Below are 18,503 nucleotides of genomic sequence, written 5' to 3'. Positions count from 1 at the left end.
TCAGGTGCACGTGCCCCTTCAGATCACTATGTTTGTATCTTTAGGGTAAATACCCAGTAGTGCAATTGCTGGGTCATAGGGCAGTCCTATTTTCAACATTTGGAGGAACCTCCATGCTGTTTTCCAGAGTGGTTGCACCAGCTTGCATTCCCACCAACAGTGTAGGAGGGTTCCCCTTTCTCCGCATCCTCGCCAGCATCTGTCATTTCCTGACTTGTTGATTTTAGCCATTCTGACTGGTGTGAGGTGATATCTCTTTGTGGTTTTGATTTCTATTTCCCTGATGCCGAGTGATATGGAGCACTTTTTCATGTGTCTGTTGGTCATCTGGATGTCTTCTTTGCAGAAATGTCTGTTCATATCCTCTGCCCATTTCTTGATTGGATTATTTGTTCTTTGGGTGTTGGGTTTGCTACGTTCTTTATAGATTTTGGACACTAGTCCTTTATCTGATAGGTCGTTTGCAAATATCTTCTCCCATTCTGTCAGTTGTCTTTTGATTTTGTTAACTGTTTCCTTTGCTGTGCAAAAGCTTTGATCTTGATGAAATCCCAATAGTTCATTTTAGCCCTTGCTTCCCTTGCCTTTGGCGATGTTCCTAGGAAGATGTTGCTGCGGCTGAGGTCGCAGAGGTTGCTGCCTGTGTTCTCCTCAAGGGTTTTGATGGATTCCTTTCGCACATTGAGGTGCTTCATCCATTTTGAGTCTATTTCTGTGTGTGGTGTAAGGAAATGGTCCAATTTCATTTTTCTGCATGTGGCTGTCCAATTTTCCCAGACCATTTATTGAAGAGGCTGTCTTTTTTCCATTGGACATTCTTTCCAGCTTTGTCGAAGATTTGTTGACCATAGAGTTGAGGGTCTATTTCTGGGCTCTCTATTCTGTTCCACTGATCTATTTGTCTGTTTTTGTGCCAGTACCATGATGTCTTGATTATGATAGCTTTGTAATAGAGCATGCAGTCCGGAATGGTGATGCCAACAACGTTGGCTTTCTTTTTCAATATCCCTTTGGCTATTCGAGGTCTTTTCTGGTTCCATATAAATTTTAGAATTATTTGTTTCATTTCTTTGAAAAAGATGGATGGTACTTTGATAGGAATTGCATTAAATGTGTAGATTGCTTTAGGTAGCATAGACATTTTCACAATATTTATTCTTCCAATCCAGGGGCATGGAATATTTTTCCATTTCTTTGTGTCTTCCTCAATTTCTTTCATGAGTACTTTATAGATTTCTGACTATAGATTCTGTGCCTCTTTGGTTAGGTTTATTCCTAGGTATCTTATGGTTTGGGGTGCAATTGTAAATGGGATTGACTCCTTAATTTCTCTTTCTTCTGTCATGTTGTTGGTGTAGAGAAATGCAACTGACTTCTGTGCATTGATTTTATATCCTGACACTTTACTGAATTGCTGGACAAGTTCTAGCAGTTTCGGAGTGGAGTCTTTTGGGCTTTCCACATATAGTATCATATCATCTGCGAAGAGTGATAACTTGACTTCTTCTTTACCGATTTGGATGCTTTTAATTTCCTTTTGTTGTCTGATTGCTGAGGCTAGGACTTCTAGTACTATGTTGAATAGCAGTGGTGATAATGGACATCCCTGCCGTGTTCCTGACCTTAGTTGAAAAGCTTTCAGGTTTTCTCCATTGAGGATGATATTTGCGGTGGGTTTTTCATAGATGGCTTTGATGATATTGAGGTATGTGCCCTCTATCCCTACACTTTGAAGAGTTTTGATCAGGAAGGGATGCTGCACTTTGTCAAATGCTTTTTCAGCATCTATTGAGAGTATCATATGGCTCTTGTTCTTTCTTTTATTGATGTGCTGTATCACATTGACTGATTTGCGGATGTTGAACCAACCTTGCAGCCCTGGTATAAATCCCACTTGGTCGTGGTGAATAATCCTTTTAATGTACTGTTGAATCCTATTGACTAGTATTTTGGTGAGAATTTTCGCATCTCTGTTCATCAAGGATATTGGTCTGTAGCTCTCTTTTTTGTTGGGATCCTTGTCTGATTTTGGGATCAAGGTGATGCTGGCCTCATAAAATGAGGTTGGAAGTTTTCCTTCCATTTCTATTTTTTGGAACAGTTTCAGGAGAATAGAAATTAGTTCTTCTTTATATGTTTGGTAGAATTCCCTTGGGAAGCCATCTGGCACTGGGCTTTTGTTTGTTTGGAGATTTTTAAGGACAGTTTCAATCTCCTTTCTGGTTATGGGTCTGTTCAGTCTTTCTATTTCTTCCTGGTTGAGTTGTGGTAGTTTATATGTTTCTAGCAATGCATCCACTTCTTCCAGATTTTCAAATTTATTGGCGTAGAGTTTCTCATAGTATGTTCTTATAATAGATTGTATTTCTTTGGTGTTAGTTGTGATCTCTCCTCTTGCATTCATGATTTTATTTATTTGGGTCCTTTCTCTTTTTTTTGGATAAGTCTGGCCAAGGGTTTATCAGTTTTATTAATTCTTTCAAAGAACCAGCTCCTAGTTTCGTTGATTTGCTGTATTGTTGTTTTGGTTTCTATTTCATTAATTTCTGCTCTGATCTTTATGATTTTTCTTCTCCTGCTGGGCTTAGGGTTTCTTTCCTGTTCTTTCTCCAGCTCCTTTAGGTGTAGGGTTAGGTTGTGTACCTGAGACCTTTCTTGTTTCTTTAGAAAGGCTTGTACCGCTATATATGTTCCTCTCAGGTCTGCCTTTGTTGTGTCCCACAGATTTTGAATCATTTGTTTCCATGATTTATTTTTCAATTGTTCTTTAATTTCCTGGTTGACCCATTCATTATTTAGAAGGATGCTGTTTAGTCTCCAAGTATTTGGGTTCTTTCCAAAATTCCTCTTGTGGTTGAGTTCTAGCTTCAGAGCATTGTGGTCTGAAAATATGCAGGGAATGATCCCAATCCTTTGATACCGGTTGAGTCCTGATTTAGGACCGAGGATGTGATCTATTCTGGAGAATGTTCCATGTGCACTAGAGAAGAATGTGTATTCTGTTGCTTTGGGATGGAATATTCTGAATATATCTGTGATGTCCATCTGGCCCAGTGTGTCCTTTAAGGCCTTTATTTCCTTGCTGTTCTTTTGTTTGGATGATCTGTCCATTTCAGTGAGGGGACTGTTAAAGTCCCCTACTATTATGGTATTATTGTTGATGTGTTTCTTTGATTTTGTTATTAATTGTTTTATATAGTTGGCTGCTCCCACGTTGGGCGCATAGATGTTTAAAATTGTCAGATCTTCTTGTTGGACAGACCCTTTGAGTATGATGTGGTGTCCTTCCTCATCTCTTATTATAGTCTTTGGCTTAAAATCTAATAGATCTGATATAAGCATTGCCACTCCTGCTTTCTTCTGATGTCCATTAGCATGGTATATTTTTTTCCTCCCCCTCACTTTCAATCTGGAGGAGTCTTCGGGCTTAAAATGAGTTTCTTGGTGGCAACATATAGATGAGTTTTGGTTTTTTATCCATTCTGATACCCTGTGTCTTTTGACTGGGGCATTTAGCTCATTAACATTCAGGGTAACTATTGAGAGATATGAATTTAGTGCCATTGTATTGCCTGTAATATGACTGTTACTGTATAGTGTCTTTGTTCCTTTCTGATCTACCACTTGTAGGCTCTCTCTTTGTTTAGAGGACCCCTTTCAATATTTCCTGTAGAGCTGGTTTGGTGTTTGCAAATTCTTTCAGTTTTTGTCCTGGAATATTTTAATCTTTCCATCTATTTTCAATGATAGCCTAGCTGGATATAGTATTCTTGGCTGCATGTTTTTCTCGTTTAGTGCTCTGAAATCATCATGCCAGCTCTTTCTGGCCTGCCATGTCTCTGTAGATAAGTCAGCTGCCAATCTAATATTTTTACTATTATATGTTACAGACTTCTTTTCCCGGGCTGCTTTCAGGATTTTCTCTTTCTCACTACGACTTGTAAATTTTACTATTAGGTGACGGGGTCTGGGCCTATTCTTATTGATCTTGAGGGACGTTCTCTGAACCTCCTGAATTTTGATACTCGTTCCCTTTGCCATATTGGGGAAATTCTCCCCAATAATTCTCTCCATTATAACTTCTGCTCCCCTCTCTTCTTTCTTCTTCTTCTGGAATCCCAATTATTCTAATGTTGTTTCATCTTATGGTGTCACTTATCTCTCGAATTCTCCCCTCGTGGTCTAGTACCTGTTTGTCCCTCTTTTGCTCAGCTTCTTTATTCTCTGTCATTTGGTCTTCTATATCACTAATTCTTTCTTCTGCCTCATTTATCCTAGCATTGAGAGTCTCCATTTTTGATTGCACCTCATTAATAGCTTTTTTGGTTTCAACTTGGTTAGATTTTAGTTCTTTTATTTCTCCAGAAAGGGCTTTTATATCTCCAGATAGGGTTTTTCTAATATCTTCCATGCCTTTTTAGAGCCCCGCTAGAACCTTGAGAATTGTCATTTTGAAGTCTAGATCTGTCATATTACCAATGTCTGTATTGATTAGGTCCCTAGACTTCGGCACTTCCTCTTGTTCTTTTTTTTGTGTTGAATTTTTTCACCTTGTCATTTTGTCCAGATAAGAGTATATGAAGGAGCAAGTAAAATACTAAAACGGTGGCAACAACCCCAGGAAAATATGCTTCAACTAAATCAGAAGAGATCCCAAATCGTGAGGAGGGAGAAAGGGGATAAAAAGAGGTTCAAAAAGAAAGAAAGAAAAAAAAAATAAAACAAAGAATTAAAAAAAGAAAACGAATAAAGAAAAATATAAAAAAGATAATATATATATTAGATAAACTAGTTAAAAAAATGTTCAAAAAAGGAAAAGGGTAACAGTTAAAAAAAATTTAGCGGAAGAAGAGAAAAAAATGAAAAAGAAAAAAATTAAATTAACTGCAAGTCTAAAAACATCACATTGAGAAAGCCATGAGTTCCGTGCTTTGCTTTCTCCTCCTCTGGAATTCTGCTGATCTCTTTGGTATAGAAACCACACTCCTTGGTAGGTGAAATTGGTCTTGGCTGGATTTCTTGTTGATCTTCTGGGGGAGGGGCCTGATGTAGTGATTCTCAAGTGTATTTTCCCCAGGCGGAATTGCACCGCCCTTACAAGGGGCCGGGCTGAGTAATCCGCTCGGGTTTGCTATCAGGAGCTTTTGTTCCCTGAGCCCTTTCCATAGAGTTTAGGAGGATGGGAATACAAATGGCGGCCTCCTGGTCTCTGGCCCGGAGGAACCGAGAGCCCGGGGCCCCACTCCTCAGTGTTTCCTCAGAGAACAGCGCCCAGTTACTCCCGTCTGCCTGACCTCCAGCAGTGCTCCGAGCTCACCGAACCTGCGACCAGTTCAAGGTAACCCCGAGCTGTGATCTTACTGTCGGCTTTGTGTCTGTAGCTGGTTTTCCCGTTCCAATACTCGCAAGCTCTGCGACACTCAGACACCCCCGATACTTCTATGACCCCACGGTGTCTTTGCCCCGGTTTAGCCTCTGGAGCGATGTCCCTCAGTGGAGCAGACTTTTAAAATTCCCGATTTTGTGCTCCGTTGCTCCGCCACTTGTTGTTAGCCGGCCCCTCCCCCCGGGATCTATCTTCCCGTCGCTTTGGATTCACTTTCTGCCAGTCCTAACTTTCAGAAAGTGGTTGTTTTTCTGTTTCCAGAATTGCTGTTCTTCTTCTCTTCGATCTGCTGATGGATTTGCAGGTGTTTGCAATCTTTAGATAAGCTATGTAGCTGATCTCCTGCTAGCTGATGTAGTCTCAGCCTGCTACTTCCCTGCCATCTTGACTCCTCCTACTTAATTTTAAATTTTAATTTCCTAGAAGCCACCATAATGTTTTTCACGGTGTCTGTACCATTTTATATTTCCACCAAGAGGGCAGAAGTTGACAATTTCCTTAATTCTTTAAATTCTTTAAACGTTTGGCAATTAAAGCGCTGGGAGGCCGTCCAGCCCTAGACTCTTGTTTGATAGTAGATTGTTGATTGCTGATTCAATTTATTTTTAAAAATATTTTATTTCATTTATTTATTTATTTGTTTGTTTGACACAGAGAGAGAGGGGTCACAAGTAGGCAGAGCAGTAAGCAGAGGAACAGAAGATGGAGAAACACTCTACCCACTGAGCAGAGAGTCCAATGCAGGGCTTAATCCCAGGATCCTGGGATCATGACCCAAGCCAAATGCAAACATTTAACCCACTGAGCCACCCAGGCACCCCTGATTACTGATTCAGTTTCTTTGCTGGTTATGGGTCTGTCCAGATTTTCTATTTCTTCCTGTTTTAATGTGGTAGTTTTTTAGTTTATAAGAATGTATCCATTTCTTCCAGATTGCCTAATTTGTTGGCATATAATTGGTAATAATATTTTCTTATAATTCTATTTCTTCAGTGTGGGTTTTGGTCTCTCCTCTTTCTATCATGATTTTATTTATTTGGGTCCTATCTTTCTTTTTCTTTTATTTATTTATTATGTTTTTAATATGACTGGTTAGGGATTTATCAATCCTAGATCCTAGTTTTATCAAAATGTTAGAATGTCATTTCTATTTGTATATCTTTGATTTCTCTTCTAATCTTTATTATTTCCCTTCTGCTATATTTAGGCTTCATTTGTAGTTCCCTTTCTAGCTCCTTTAGGAGTAAGTAAGGTTAGGTGGTATGTTTGAGAATTTACTTGTTTGAGAAAGGCCTTTATTGCTATATTCTTGCCTCTTAGGACCACCTTTGCTGCATCCCAATGGTTCTGAACTACCACATTTTCATTTGCTTTCATGTATTTTTTAAATCCTTCTTTAATTTCCTTGTTGACCCATTCATTCTTTATTAGTTTTTTCCATTCCTTCTTTTTTTTATCACCACATTCCACCTAAATATATTTTTATAATTTATTTTATTTTTTTTTATAAACATATAATATATTATTAGCCCCAGGGGTACAGGTCTGTGAATTGCCAGGATTACACACTTCATAGCACTCATCATAGCACATACCCTCCCCAATGTCCATAATCCCACCACACTCTCCATACCCCCCTCCCCCCAGAAAACTTCGGTTTGTTTTGTGAGATTAAGAGTCACTTATGGCTTGTCTCTTTCCTGATCCCATCTTGTTTCATTTATTCTTTTCCTACCCCCCAAACCCTCCACATTGCATCTCAACTTCCTCACATCAGGGAGATCATATGATAGTTGTCTTTCTCCAATTGACTTATTTCCCTAAGCATAATACCCTCTAGTTCAAGCCATGTCATCGCAAATGGCAAGATTTCATTTCTTTTGATGGCTGCATAGTATTCCATTGTATATATATACCACCTATTCTTTTTCCATTCATCTGTTGATGGGCATCTAGGTTCTTTCCATAGTTTGACTATTGTCGACATTGCTGCTATAAAGATTCGGGTGCACGTGCCCCTTTGGATCACTACATTTGTATCTTTAGGGTAAATACCCAGTAGTGCAATTGCTGGGTCATAGGGTAGCTCTATTTTCAACTTTTTTTGAGAAACACCCATGTTGTTTTCCAGAGTGGTTGCACAAGCTTGCATTACCACCAACAGTGTAGGTGGGTTCCCCTTTCTCTGCATCCTCGCCATCATCTGTAATTTCCTGACTTGTTAATTTTAGCCATTCTGACTGGTGTGAGGTGGTATCTCATCATGGTTTTGATTTTTATTTCCCTGATGCTGAGTGATGTGGAGCACTTTTGCATGGGTCTGTTGACCATTGGGATGTCTTCTTTGCAGAAATGTCTGTTCATGTCCCCTGCCCATTTCTTCATTGGATTATTTGTTCTTTGGGTGTTGAGTTTGATAAGCTCTTTATAGATTTTGGATACTATCCCTTTATCTGATCTGTCATTTGCAAATATCTTCTCCCATTCTGTCAGTTGTCTTTTGGTTTTGTTAACTGTTTCCTTTGCTGTGGAAAAGCTTTTGATCTTGATGAAATCTCAATAGTTCATTTCTGCCCTTGCTTCCCTTGCCTTTTGGCGATGTTCCTAGGAAAAAGTTGCTGTGGCTGAGGTTGAAGAGGTTGCTGCCAGTGTTCTCCACAAGGACTTTGATTGAGTCCTTCCTCACATTGAGTTCCTTCATCCATTTTGAGTCTATTATCCTGTGTTGTGTAAGGAAATGGTCCACTCTCATTTTTCTGCATGAGGCTGTCCAGTTTTCCCAGTACCATTTGTTGAAGAGGCCGTCTTTTTTCCATTGGACATTCTTTCCTGCTTTGTTGAAGATTAGTTGACCATAGAGTTGAGGTTCTATTTCTGGGCTCCCTATTCTGTTCCATTGATCTATGTGTCTGTTTTTGTACCAGTACCATACTGTCTTGATGATGACAGCTTTGTAATAGAGCTTGAAGTCCGGGATTGTGATGCCACCAACTTTGGGTTTCTTTTTCAAAATTCCTTTGGCTATTTGAGGTAATTTCTGGTTCCATATATATTTTAAGGTTATTTGTTCCATTTATTTAAAAAAAATTGGTGGGATTTTGATAGGCATTGCATTAAAGGTGTAGATTGCTTTAGGTAGAGTAGACATTTTCATAATATTTGTTCTTCCAATCCAGGAGCATGGAACATTTTTCCATTTCTTTGTGTCTTCTGCAATTTCTTTCATGAGTACTTTATAGTTTTCTGAGTGTAGATTCTTTGCCTGTTTGGTTAGGTTTATTCATAGGTGTCTTATGGATTTGGGTGCAACTGTAAATGGGATTGACTCCTTAATTTCTCTTTCTTCTGTCTTGTTGTTGGTGTAGAGAAATGAAACTGATTTCTGTGCATTGATTTTATATCCTGACACCTTACTGAATTCCTGTAGAAGTTCTAGCAGTTTTGGAGTGGAGTCTTTTGGGTTTTCCATATAGAGTATCATATCATCTGCAAAGAGAGATATTTGACTTCTTCTTTGCCTATTTGGATGCCTTTAATTTCTTTTTTTTTTATGACTAATTGCTGAGGCTAAGACTTCTAGTACTATTTTGAACAGCAGTGGTGATAACGGACATCCTTGTCATATTCCTGACCTTAGCAGAAAAGCTTTTATTTTTTCTCCATTGAGAATGATATTTGCCGTGGGTTTTTCATAGGTGGCTTTGATAATATTGAGGTATGTGCCCTCTATCCCTACACTTTGAAGAGTTTTAATCAGGAAGGGATGCTGCACTTAGTCAAATGCTTTTTCAGCATCTATTGAGAGTATCATATGGTTCTTATTCTATCTTTTATTAATGTATTGTATCACATTGATTGATTTGCGGATGTTGAACCAACCTTGCAGCTCTGGAATAAATCCCACTTGGTCGTGGTGAATAATCCTTTTAATATACTGTTGGATACTATTGGCCAGTATTTTGGTGAGAATTTTCGCATCTGTGTTCATCAACGATATTGGTCTGTAATTCTCTTTTTTGATGGGATCTTTGTTTGGTTTTGGGATCAAGGGGATGCTGGCCTCACAAAATGAATTTGGAAAGTTTTCTTTCCATTTCTATTTTTTGGAACAGTTTCAGGAGAATAGGAATTCATTCTTCTTTAAATGTTTGGTAGAATTCCCCTGGAAGCCGTTTGGCGCTAGACTTTTGTTTGTTTGGAGATTTTTGATGACTGTTTCAATCTCCTTACTGGTTATGGGTCTGTTCAGGTTTTCTATTTCTTCCTGGTTCAGTTGTGGTAGTTCATATGTCTCTAGAAATGTATCCATTTCTTCCAGATTGTCAAATTTGTTGAGATAGAGTTCCTCATAGTATGTTCTTATCATTGTTTTTAGTTCTTTGGTGTTGGTTGTGATCTCTCCTCTTTCATTCATGAGTTTATTTATTTGGGTCCTTTCTCTTTTCTTTTTGATAAGTCTGGCCAGGGGTTTGTCAATCTTATTAATTCTTTCAAAGAACCAGCTCCTAGTTTTGTTGATTTGCTTTATTGTTTTTTTGTTTGTTTGTTTGTTTTTGTTTTTTTTTAGTTTCTATTTCATTGATTTCTGCTCTGATCTTTATGATTTCTCTTCTCCTGCTGGGTTTAGGGTTTCTTTCTTGTTCTTTCTCCATCTCCTTTAGGTGTAGGGTTAGGTTGTGTATTTGAGACCTTTCTTGTTTCTTGAGAAAGGCTTGTACCACTATATATTTTCCTCTCAGGACTTCCTTTGTTGTTTCCCACATATCTTCAACCCTTGTGTTTTCATTATCATTTGTTTCCAAGAATTTTTTCAAATCATCTATAATTTCCTGGTTGACCCATTCATTTTTTAGAAGGATGCTCTTTAGTCTCCATGTATTTGGGTTCTTTCCAACGTTGCTCTTGTGATTGAGTTCTAGCTTCAGAGCATTGTGGTCTGAAAATATGCAAGGAATGATCCCAATCTTTTGATTCCGCTTGAGACCTGGTTTAGGACCCAGGATGTGATCTATTCTGAAGAATGTTCCATGTGCACTAGAGAAGAATGTATATTGTGTTGCTTTGAGATGTAATGTTCTGAATATATCTGTGATGTCCATTTGGTCCAGTTGGTCATTTAAGGCCTCTATTTCCTTATTGATCTTTTGCTTAGATGATCTGTCCTTTTTAGTGAGGGGAGTATTAAAGTCCCCTACTATTATTGTATTATTGTCAATGTATTTCTTTGATTTTGTTATTAATTGGTTTATATAGTTGGCTTCTCCCATGTTAGGGGCATAGATATTTAAAGTTGTTAGGTCTTCTTGTTGGGCAGACCCTTTGAGTATGATATATTGTCCTTCCTCATATCTTATTATACTCTTTGGTTTAAAATCTAATTGATCTGGTATAAGGATTGCCACCCCAGCTTTCTTCTGATGTCCATTAGCATGGTACATTGTTTTCCAACCCCTCACTTTATTTTTTTTATTTTTTTTTTTTTAAGATTTTATTTATTTACTTGTCAGAGATAGAGGGAGAGAGAGCGAGTGAGCACAGGCAGACAGAGAGGCAGGCAGAGGCAGAGGGAGAAGCAGGCTCCCTGCTGAGCAAGGAGCCCGATGTGGGACTCGATCCCAGGGTGCTGGGATCATGACCTGAGCCGAAGGCAGCTGCCCAACCAATGAGCCACCCAGGCGTCCCCCAACCCCTCACTTTAAATCTGGAGGTGTCTTCAGGTCTAAAATGAGTTTCCTGTAGGCAGTATGTTGATTTTTTTTTAATCCATTCTGATACCCTTTGTCTTTTGATTGGGGCATTTAGCCCATTAAAATTCATAGTAACCATTGAGAGTTATGAATTTAGTGCCATTGTATTGCCTGTAAGGTGGCTGTTATTGTATATTGTCTCTGTTCCTTTCTGATCTACTACTTTTAGGCTCTCTCTGTGCTTACAGGACCCGTTTCAATATTTCCTGTAGAGTTTGTTTGTTTTTTTCAAATTCTTTCAGTTTTTTTTTTTTTTTTTTTTTTTGGTCCTGTAAGCTTTTTATCTTTCCTTCCATTTTCAGTGATAGCCTAGCTGGATATAGTATACTTGGCTGCATGTTTTTCTCATTTAGTGCTCTGAATATATCACGCCAGTTTTTTCTGGCCTGACAGGTCTCTGTGGATAGGTCTGCTGCCAATCTAATGTTTCTACCTTTGTATGTTATAGACTTATTTTCCCAGGCTGCTTTCAGGATTTTCTCTTTGTCGCTAAGACTTATAAATTTTACTATCAGGTGACAAAGTGTGGACCTATTTTTGTTGATTTTGAGGGATGTTCTTTGCATCTCCTGGATTTTGATGTTTGTTTCCTTTGCCATATTAGGGAAATTCTCTCCAGTAATTCTCTCCAATATACCTTCTGCTCCCCTCTCTCTTTCTTCTGCTTCTGGTATCCCAATTATTCTAATGTTGTGTCATCTTATGGCGTCACTTATCTCTTGAATTCTCTCCTCATGGTCCAGTATGTGTTTGTCTCTCTTTTGCTCAGCTTCTTTATTCTCTGTCATTTGGTCTTCTATATCACTAATTCTTTCTTCTGCCTCATTTATCCTAGCAGTAAGAGCCTCCATTTTTTATTGCACTTCATTAATAGCTTTTTTAATTTCAACTGGTTAGATTTTAGTTCTTTTATTTCTCTAAAAAGGGCTTTTATCTCTCTGGAGAGGGTTTCTCTAATATCTTCGATGCCTTTTTTGAGCCCGCTAGAACCTCGAGAATCATCATTCTGAACTCTAGATCTGTCATATTACCAATGTCTGCATTGATTAGGTCCCCAGTCTTCGGTGCTGCCTCCTGTTAATTTATTTTTGTGGTGAGTTTTTCTGCCTTGTCATTTTGTCCAGATAAGATTTGCTTTCTCCTCCTCTGGAATTCTGCTGTTCTCCTTGGTGAGTGAAGTTGGTCTTGACTGGATTTCTTGTTGATCTTCTGGGAGAGGGGCCTGTTGTAGTGATTCTCAAGTGTCTTTGCCCCAGGCGGAATTGTACTGTCCTTACCAGGGGCTGGGCTAAGTAATCCGCTCAGGTTTGCTTTCGGGAGCTTTTGTTCCCTGAGCGCTTTCTGTAGAGTTCTGGAAGATGGGAATAAAGATGGTGGCCTCCCAATCTCTAGCCCGGAGGAGCCAAGAGCTCGGGGTCCCACTTCTCAGTGTGCCCTCAGAGAAAAGCGCCCAACCACCCCGGTCTCCCTGGCCTCTGGTCACGCTTGGAGGAAAGCGCTCAATCGCTCGCACTTGGAGAAAAGCACCCAATCCCTTCCATCTCCGTGGCTTTCAGCCGCACTCCGAGCTCACCCAGCCTGTGACAGGTTCAAGGTAACCTTGAGCTGAGAGCTCACTCCTAGGCTTTGTCACTGTAGCCAGCTTCCCTGATCTAATGCCTGCAACCTATGCAACACTCAGACACCCCCGGTTTTTCTGCAACCCCGCGGGACCTGGGGTTTTTCTGACCCTATGTGGGCTTCCCCCTGGTTTAGCCTCTGGAGCGATGTCCCTCCATGGAGAAGACTTTTAAAAGTCCTGATTCTCTATAATTTTATCTTCTATATCACTGGCTACCTTTTTGCCTTGTTCTTCCTTTCCTGTTAGAGCCTCCATATCTGACTGCATCTTAGTAATAGCATTTTAACTTCAGCTTAATTAGATTTAATTATTTTATTTCTGCAGTAAAGAGTTCTCAAGTGTCTTCTATGTTTTTTTCAAGCCCAGCTAGCATATTTATAATAATTTATTTAATAGATTTCATTTATTTATTTGAGAGAGATAGAGATAGAACGAGAGCACAGGAAGGGTGGGAAGGGGCTGAAGGAGGGAGAGAAGCAGACTCTTTGCTGAGCAGGTAGCCTGATGTGGAGTTCAATCCCAGGACCCTGAGATCATGACTTGAGACAAAGGAAGATTCTTAACAAAGAATGACCCATGTGCCCCTATAGGGGCAGACATTTTACTTATATCTGTATTGATTAATATCTTCAGTGAGTATTACCTCCTGTTCTTCCTTTTGGGGTGAATTTTTTCATCTCATCATTATGTCCAGAAAAGAATAGAAGACAGAAAGAAAAGACAGCAGTAGCAACAACAACTGAGATTTAAAGAAGAAAGAAGAAGAAGAAGAAGAAGACGACAAAGCAAGATAAAACAAGAAAGAAAATAGAACAAAACAAAACAAAACAAAACAAACTAGATTTGGGTGTATTTTAATCTGCTTGAAAAAAGAAACTAGATCCCAAAACAGGAAAGAAGGAAACACACACACACACACACACACACACACACACACACACACATAATACAATACAATGACATATATATATATATATATATATATATATATATATAATGTGTATATATATATATATATATATATATGAATTGAAAAAATAAGATAATAGTTCAAAAAAATAAACCTGAAAGACTAAAGAATTTTTTTAAAAAGTGAATGCTTTATACTGTTTTTCCCAAGAGAAGAAGTTCTTAGATCTCTATGATCTGTAAACTTGGTGTTAGCCAGTTATTCCTGCTGGTCTTCTGGTGGAAGTGCCTGTTGAGCTGATTCCCAGATACCCTTGCAGTTGTGGAAATGTGCCTCTTTTGCCAGGGGGCCAGGCTTAGTGTAAGAGGCAACAGATTCCACTATGTGGTGCTGTTTTGCTCCCTGAAGTCTTTCAGCAAAGATGGGCAAGATTAAAATGCTGGTGCCCTACTCTCTACCCCAGAACTGAAAGTTCTTCCCCAACTCTTCAGTGAGCACTCATAAAGAAGCAATCACTCTTGTCTCTCTAGTTTCTGTCTGAAATCTGTGTTCACCCAGCCTGTGATTTTTTATCTGAGGCATATAATTGAGTTTCAAGTATCCAAATTTTATGGACTCTTGTTGTGCAGATCCATGCTGTTCTCCCCAGGGGAGGGATGGGGTCTTGCTTTTACTTCTGCCTTTTCTTGGGCCCCTGCCAAAGAGCAGTTGCACCATCATGAAGTGGTTCGCAGTTTATGGCAACACAAAGCAAAAAGCCTGTGCCAAGACTCACAGTCCTCAGCCAGTTTCCCCACTCTGATGCCTGGGAAATCTGCTCCACACAGACAACCCCATTCTTCTTGTAACCATGAGTACCCAGAGACTACACTGCACCACCTAGGATTCCACCTCACTTTGCCACTTGAACTTTAAGCCAGGGTTGTCCTCCACAATACTAGACTTTTAAAGTTCTGATTTTGTACTCTGCTGCTTCTAGTACTTTGGTTTACCCTCCTTAAGCTGGTTCCCTTCTTGGCTGCCATCTCCTCAAATATATCACACCAGATTCATGTCTCCACACCTCCTACTTTGCCAAAAGTAGTTGTTTTTTCTATTGGCAGAATGGCAGCATTTATTTTCTCAGATCTTGTAGGTATTTAGAATGATTTGACAACTATCAAGCTGATTCCAGGGACTAGACAAACTTAGGGTCCCCTACTCATTCTAACTCCTCTCCTCTCCAGGTCTTTGATGCATTTTGAGTTAATTTTGTATACGGTATTAAATAGGAGTCCTGCTTCTTTCTTTTGCATATGGAAATCCAGTTTTCACAGCATCATTTGCTTAAAAGACTATCCCCACTGAATAATACAGTATTTTCAACAAACGATGTTAGCAAAACTGGTCAGCTCTATGCAAAAGAATGTAGCCAGACTATTTAATTACACAATACACAAAAATAAACTCAAACTGGATTAAAGACATACATGTGAGACCTAGAACCATAAAAATCTTAAAGGATAGCACAGGGAGTGACCTCTTTGACATTGCTAGTAGCAACTTCTTTCTAAATATGTCTCCTCAGGCAAGAAAGATGAAAGCAAAATAAACTATTGGGACTACACCAAAATAAAAGCTTCTGTACAACAAAGCAAACAGTCAACAAAATAAAAAGGGCAACCTGCAGAATGGAAGAAGATATTTGCAAATGACTTATCCAATAAAGGGTTAGTATCCAAAATATATAAAGAACTTACACAACTCAACACTCAAAAAAGAAATAATTCAATAGAAAGTGGGCAGAAGAAATAAACAGACATTTCTCCAAAGCAGAAATCCAGATAAGCAACAGACACATGAATAAATGCTCAACATCACTCATCATTAGGCAAATAAAATTAAAACCACAATGTGGTAACACCTCACATCTGTCAGAACGACGGAAATCAACAACACAAGAAGCAAGAAGTGTTGGTGAGGGTTTGGAGAGAAGGAACCCCTTTTGCACTGTTGGTGGGAATGCAAAGTGGTGAAGACACTGTAAAAGACAGTATTGATTTTCCTCAAAAAGTTATAAATAGAACTATCCAACAATCCAGTAATCCTTCTACTGAATATCTACCAAAAAATACAACAACTGTAGTTCAAAGGGATATACATACCCATAAGTTTATAGCAGCAAAATATATACAGGATCAGCCCAAGTGTCCATCAATTGAAGAGGTTGTATATATAAACAATGGAGTATTATTCATCCAGAAAAAATGAAATCTTGCCATTTTGCAGCAAAATGATTGGAGCTACAGAGAAAAATGTTAAATGAAAAATGTCATTAAAGAAAGAGAAATACCATATGATTTCACTCATATGAGGAATTTAAGAAATAAATGAGCAAAGGAAAAGTAAGAGAAAGAGAGGCAAACCACAAGGCCAACTCTTAACTATAGAAAACCAACTAACAGTTACCAGAGGGGAGGTTGGTGGGGGATGGGTGAAATAAGTGATGGGGATTAAGGAGGATGCACCTTTTGATGAGTTTCAGATGTTGAATGGAAGTGTTGAATCACTATACTGTACACCTGAAACTAATGTAACACTGTATGTTAACTACAGTGTGATAAAGTAAGAATAAAAATAAAGAAAAAAAAATCTCCTTGCTAGTTATGGTAAGATTCAGATTTTGTATTTCTATATGCTTTAGTCTTGGTAGGTTTTCTATTCTAGGGCTCTGTCCATTTCATCTAGGTTATCCAATTTGTTGGTGTAACATATATATAACATATACATATATATATAATATATAAATATAGTTTGTATTATATATATATATATATATATATATATATATATATATATATCTCAGTATAATTAGTAGTAATATCCTCCCTTTCCATTTTTGATTTTAGTAATTCGAGTCTCCTCTCTTCCCTTAGTCCATCTCACTGAGAGTTCTTCAATTTTGTTGATGTTTTCAGAGAGCCAACTTTTGGTTTCATTGATTTTCTTTATTGTTTTTCTATTCTGTATTTTGTCTATGTTTTGTCTTTGCTATTTCCTTCCTTCTATCTTTGAGTTTAATTTGTATTTCTTTTCCTAATTCCTTAAGTCTTAAAGTTAAGTTGTTAATCTGAGATCATTTTTAATGTGAATATTCATAGCTATACATTTCTCCCTTAGCCCATTTCCCATGGCATCTCGTGTTTTGCTATGCTATGTTTTCATTTTCATTTGCTTCTTGGGTCAGAGATGTAGCATTAGGTGTAGAAATTGAGTAATTTTCATTTGCTTCTTGGATCAGAGGTGTAGCATTAGCTGTAGAAATTGAGTAGAAAACAAGCTAGAAACACTGAATGAGGGTCTGAGCCAGCATAAATGCTTAGAGTATTGTCTTGATATTTCTGGTTAATCTCAAAGGTGACCCAACCTAGGTCAGAGGTAGTGGGTCACAGAACAAAGAAAACTCCAGGAATCATGGCTCAGCTACCTATTTCAAGAACTATACATAGATATAATAATTCTAAATGCTCAGAAATGTTTTAGGATTGAGTCTAGATCAGATATTGAGATGGATCCTACCAGGAAATTCAGCTATAGGAAGAAGGACAATAACTGTAGGGAAAATAGGATTGAATCTGACAGTGGGGTGGGAGAAAGCCCTGGCTTTAAGTCGTTATTCTGTTCCTAATCGGTTATTTGAATTTGGGAGATCAATTCCACATCTTTCAGCTGTAGTTTCCTTATTTGTAAAGTGAAAATATCCCCTGCCCTGTATATGATGTTTGAAGATCAAAATGAGATAATGGATTTTAAAATGCTTTTTATAACTGTAAATTGTAATACACTAGGAAGGGATTATTATTATTATTGAAAATAGAGGATTTTATCCAATTTGAGTTTATGGACAAGGAAGATGTGGTCCATATACACTATGGAGTATTATGCCTCCATCAGAAAGGATGAATACCCAACTTTTGTAGCAACATGGACGGGACTGGAAGAGATTATGCTGAGTGAAATAAATCAAGCAGAGAGAGTCAATTATCATATGGTTTCACTTATTTGTGGAGCATAATATCATGGAGGACAAGGGGTGTTAGGAGAAGGGAGTTGGGGTAAATTGGAAGGGGAAGTGAATCATGAGAGACTATGGACTCTGGAATACAATCTGAGGGCTTTGAAGTGGCGGGGGGGTGGGAGGTTGGGGTACCAGGTGGTGGGTATTATAGAGGGCAGGGATTGCATGGAGCACTGGGTGTGGTGAAAAAATAATGAATACTGTTTTTCTGAAAATAAATTAATTAATAAAAAAAAGAAAATAGAGGATTTTAAATATCTCTTTCACTTCCCCTTTCTTTCCTTCCTTCTTATTTGGTTTCCATCCCCCTTGTCATCTCTGTTTTTATTCCTATTGTCTCTCCTTCCCATATTCCAGGGCCAGTGATCCGGGCTGAGGTTGGTGACACCATCCAGGTGGTCTTTTACAACCGTGCTTCCCAGCCATTCAGTATACAGCCTCATGGAGTCTTCTATGAGAAAGACTACGAGGGAACTGTGTACAATGATGGTGAGCAAGCAGGGTTTCCAACTAATGTGAGCTGCAGGTAATAACAGATAGCTCTAGAGGAAAAATAAATAAGGGAGGGAATGAAGAAGGAGACAGAATTGATTGTCCTACATGGATGTTGTTAAATGGATCCATGATAATATAGTGAAGCAGGACTGGGTTCAATAAGAGACACATTATTTTAAATATATTTAAATATATTCTGATTAAAATTTTAATTTATTTTTTAAAGTTGTACCATTTTTTAAAGGTTTTACTTATTTATTTGAGAGAGAGAGAGAGAGAAAAGGCAT

At 38.4% G+C, this 18,503-nt stretch overlaps 1 protein-coding gene across 1 annotated transcript in view; it reads left to right on the top strand.

Annotated features, from left to right (window-relative positions):
• The window catches only part of LOC131820973 (hephaestin-like), a 46,332-nt gene extending 28,032 nt beyond the window's left edge, over window positions 1–18,300 (top strand). Inside the window, exon 9 of the mRNA XM_059156801.1 lies at window positions 18,079–18,300. Coding sequence (XP_059012784.1) covers window positions 18,079–18,251 — 173 coding nt within the window. The 3' untranslated portion in view covers window positions 18,252–18,300. The remainder of the gene's footprint in view (window positions 1–18,078) is intronic.
• Window positions 18,301–18,503: the final 203 nt, after the last annotated feature.

This window comes from Mustela lutreola, chromosome X (genome assembly GCF_030435805.1).
Source record: "Mustela lutreola isolate mMusLut2 chromosome X, mMusLut2.pri, whole genome shotgun sequence".
Classification (NCBI taxonomy): Eukaryota; Metazoa; Chordata; class Mammalia; order Carnivora; family Mustelidae; genus Mustela; species Mustela lutreola.
The sequence above is the reverse complement of the archived record's forward strand: the minus strand, read 5'-3'. Positions and strand labels throughout refer to the sequence as shown.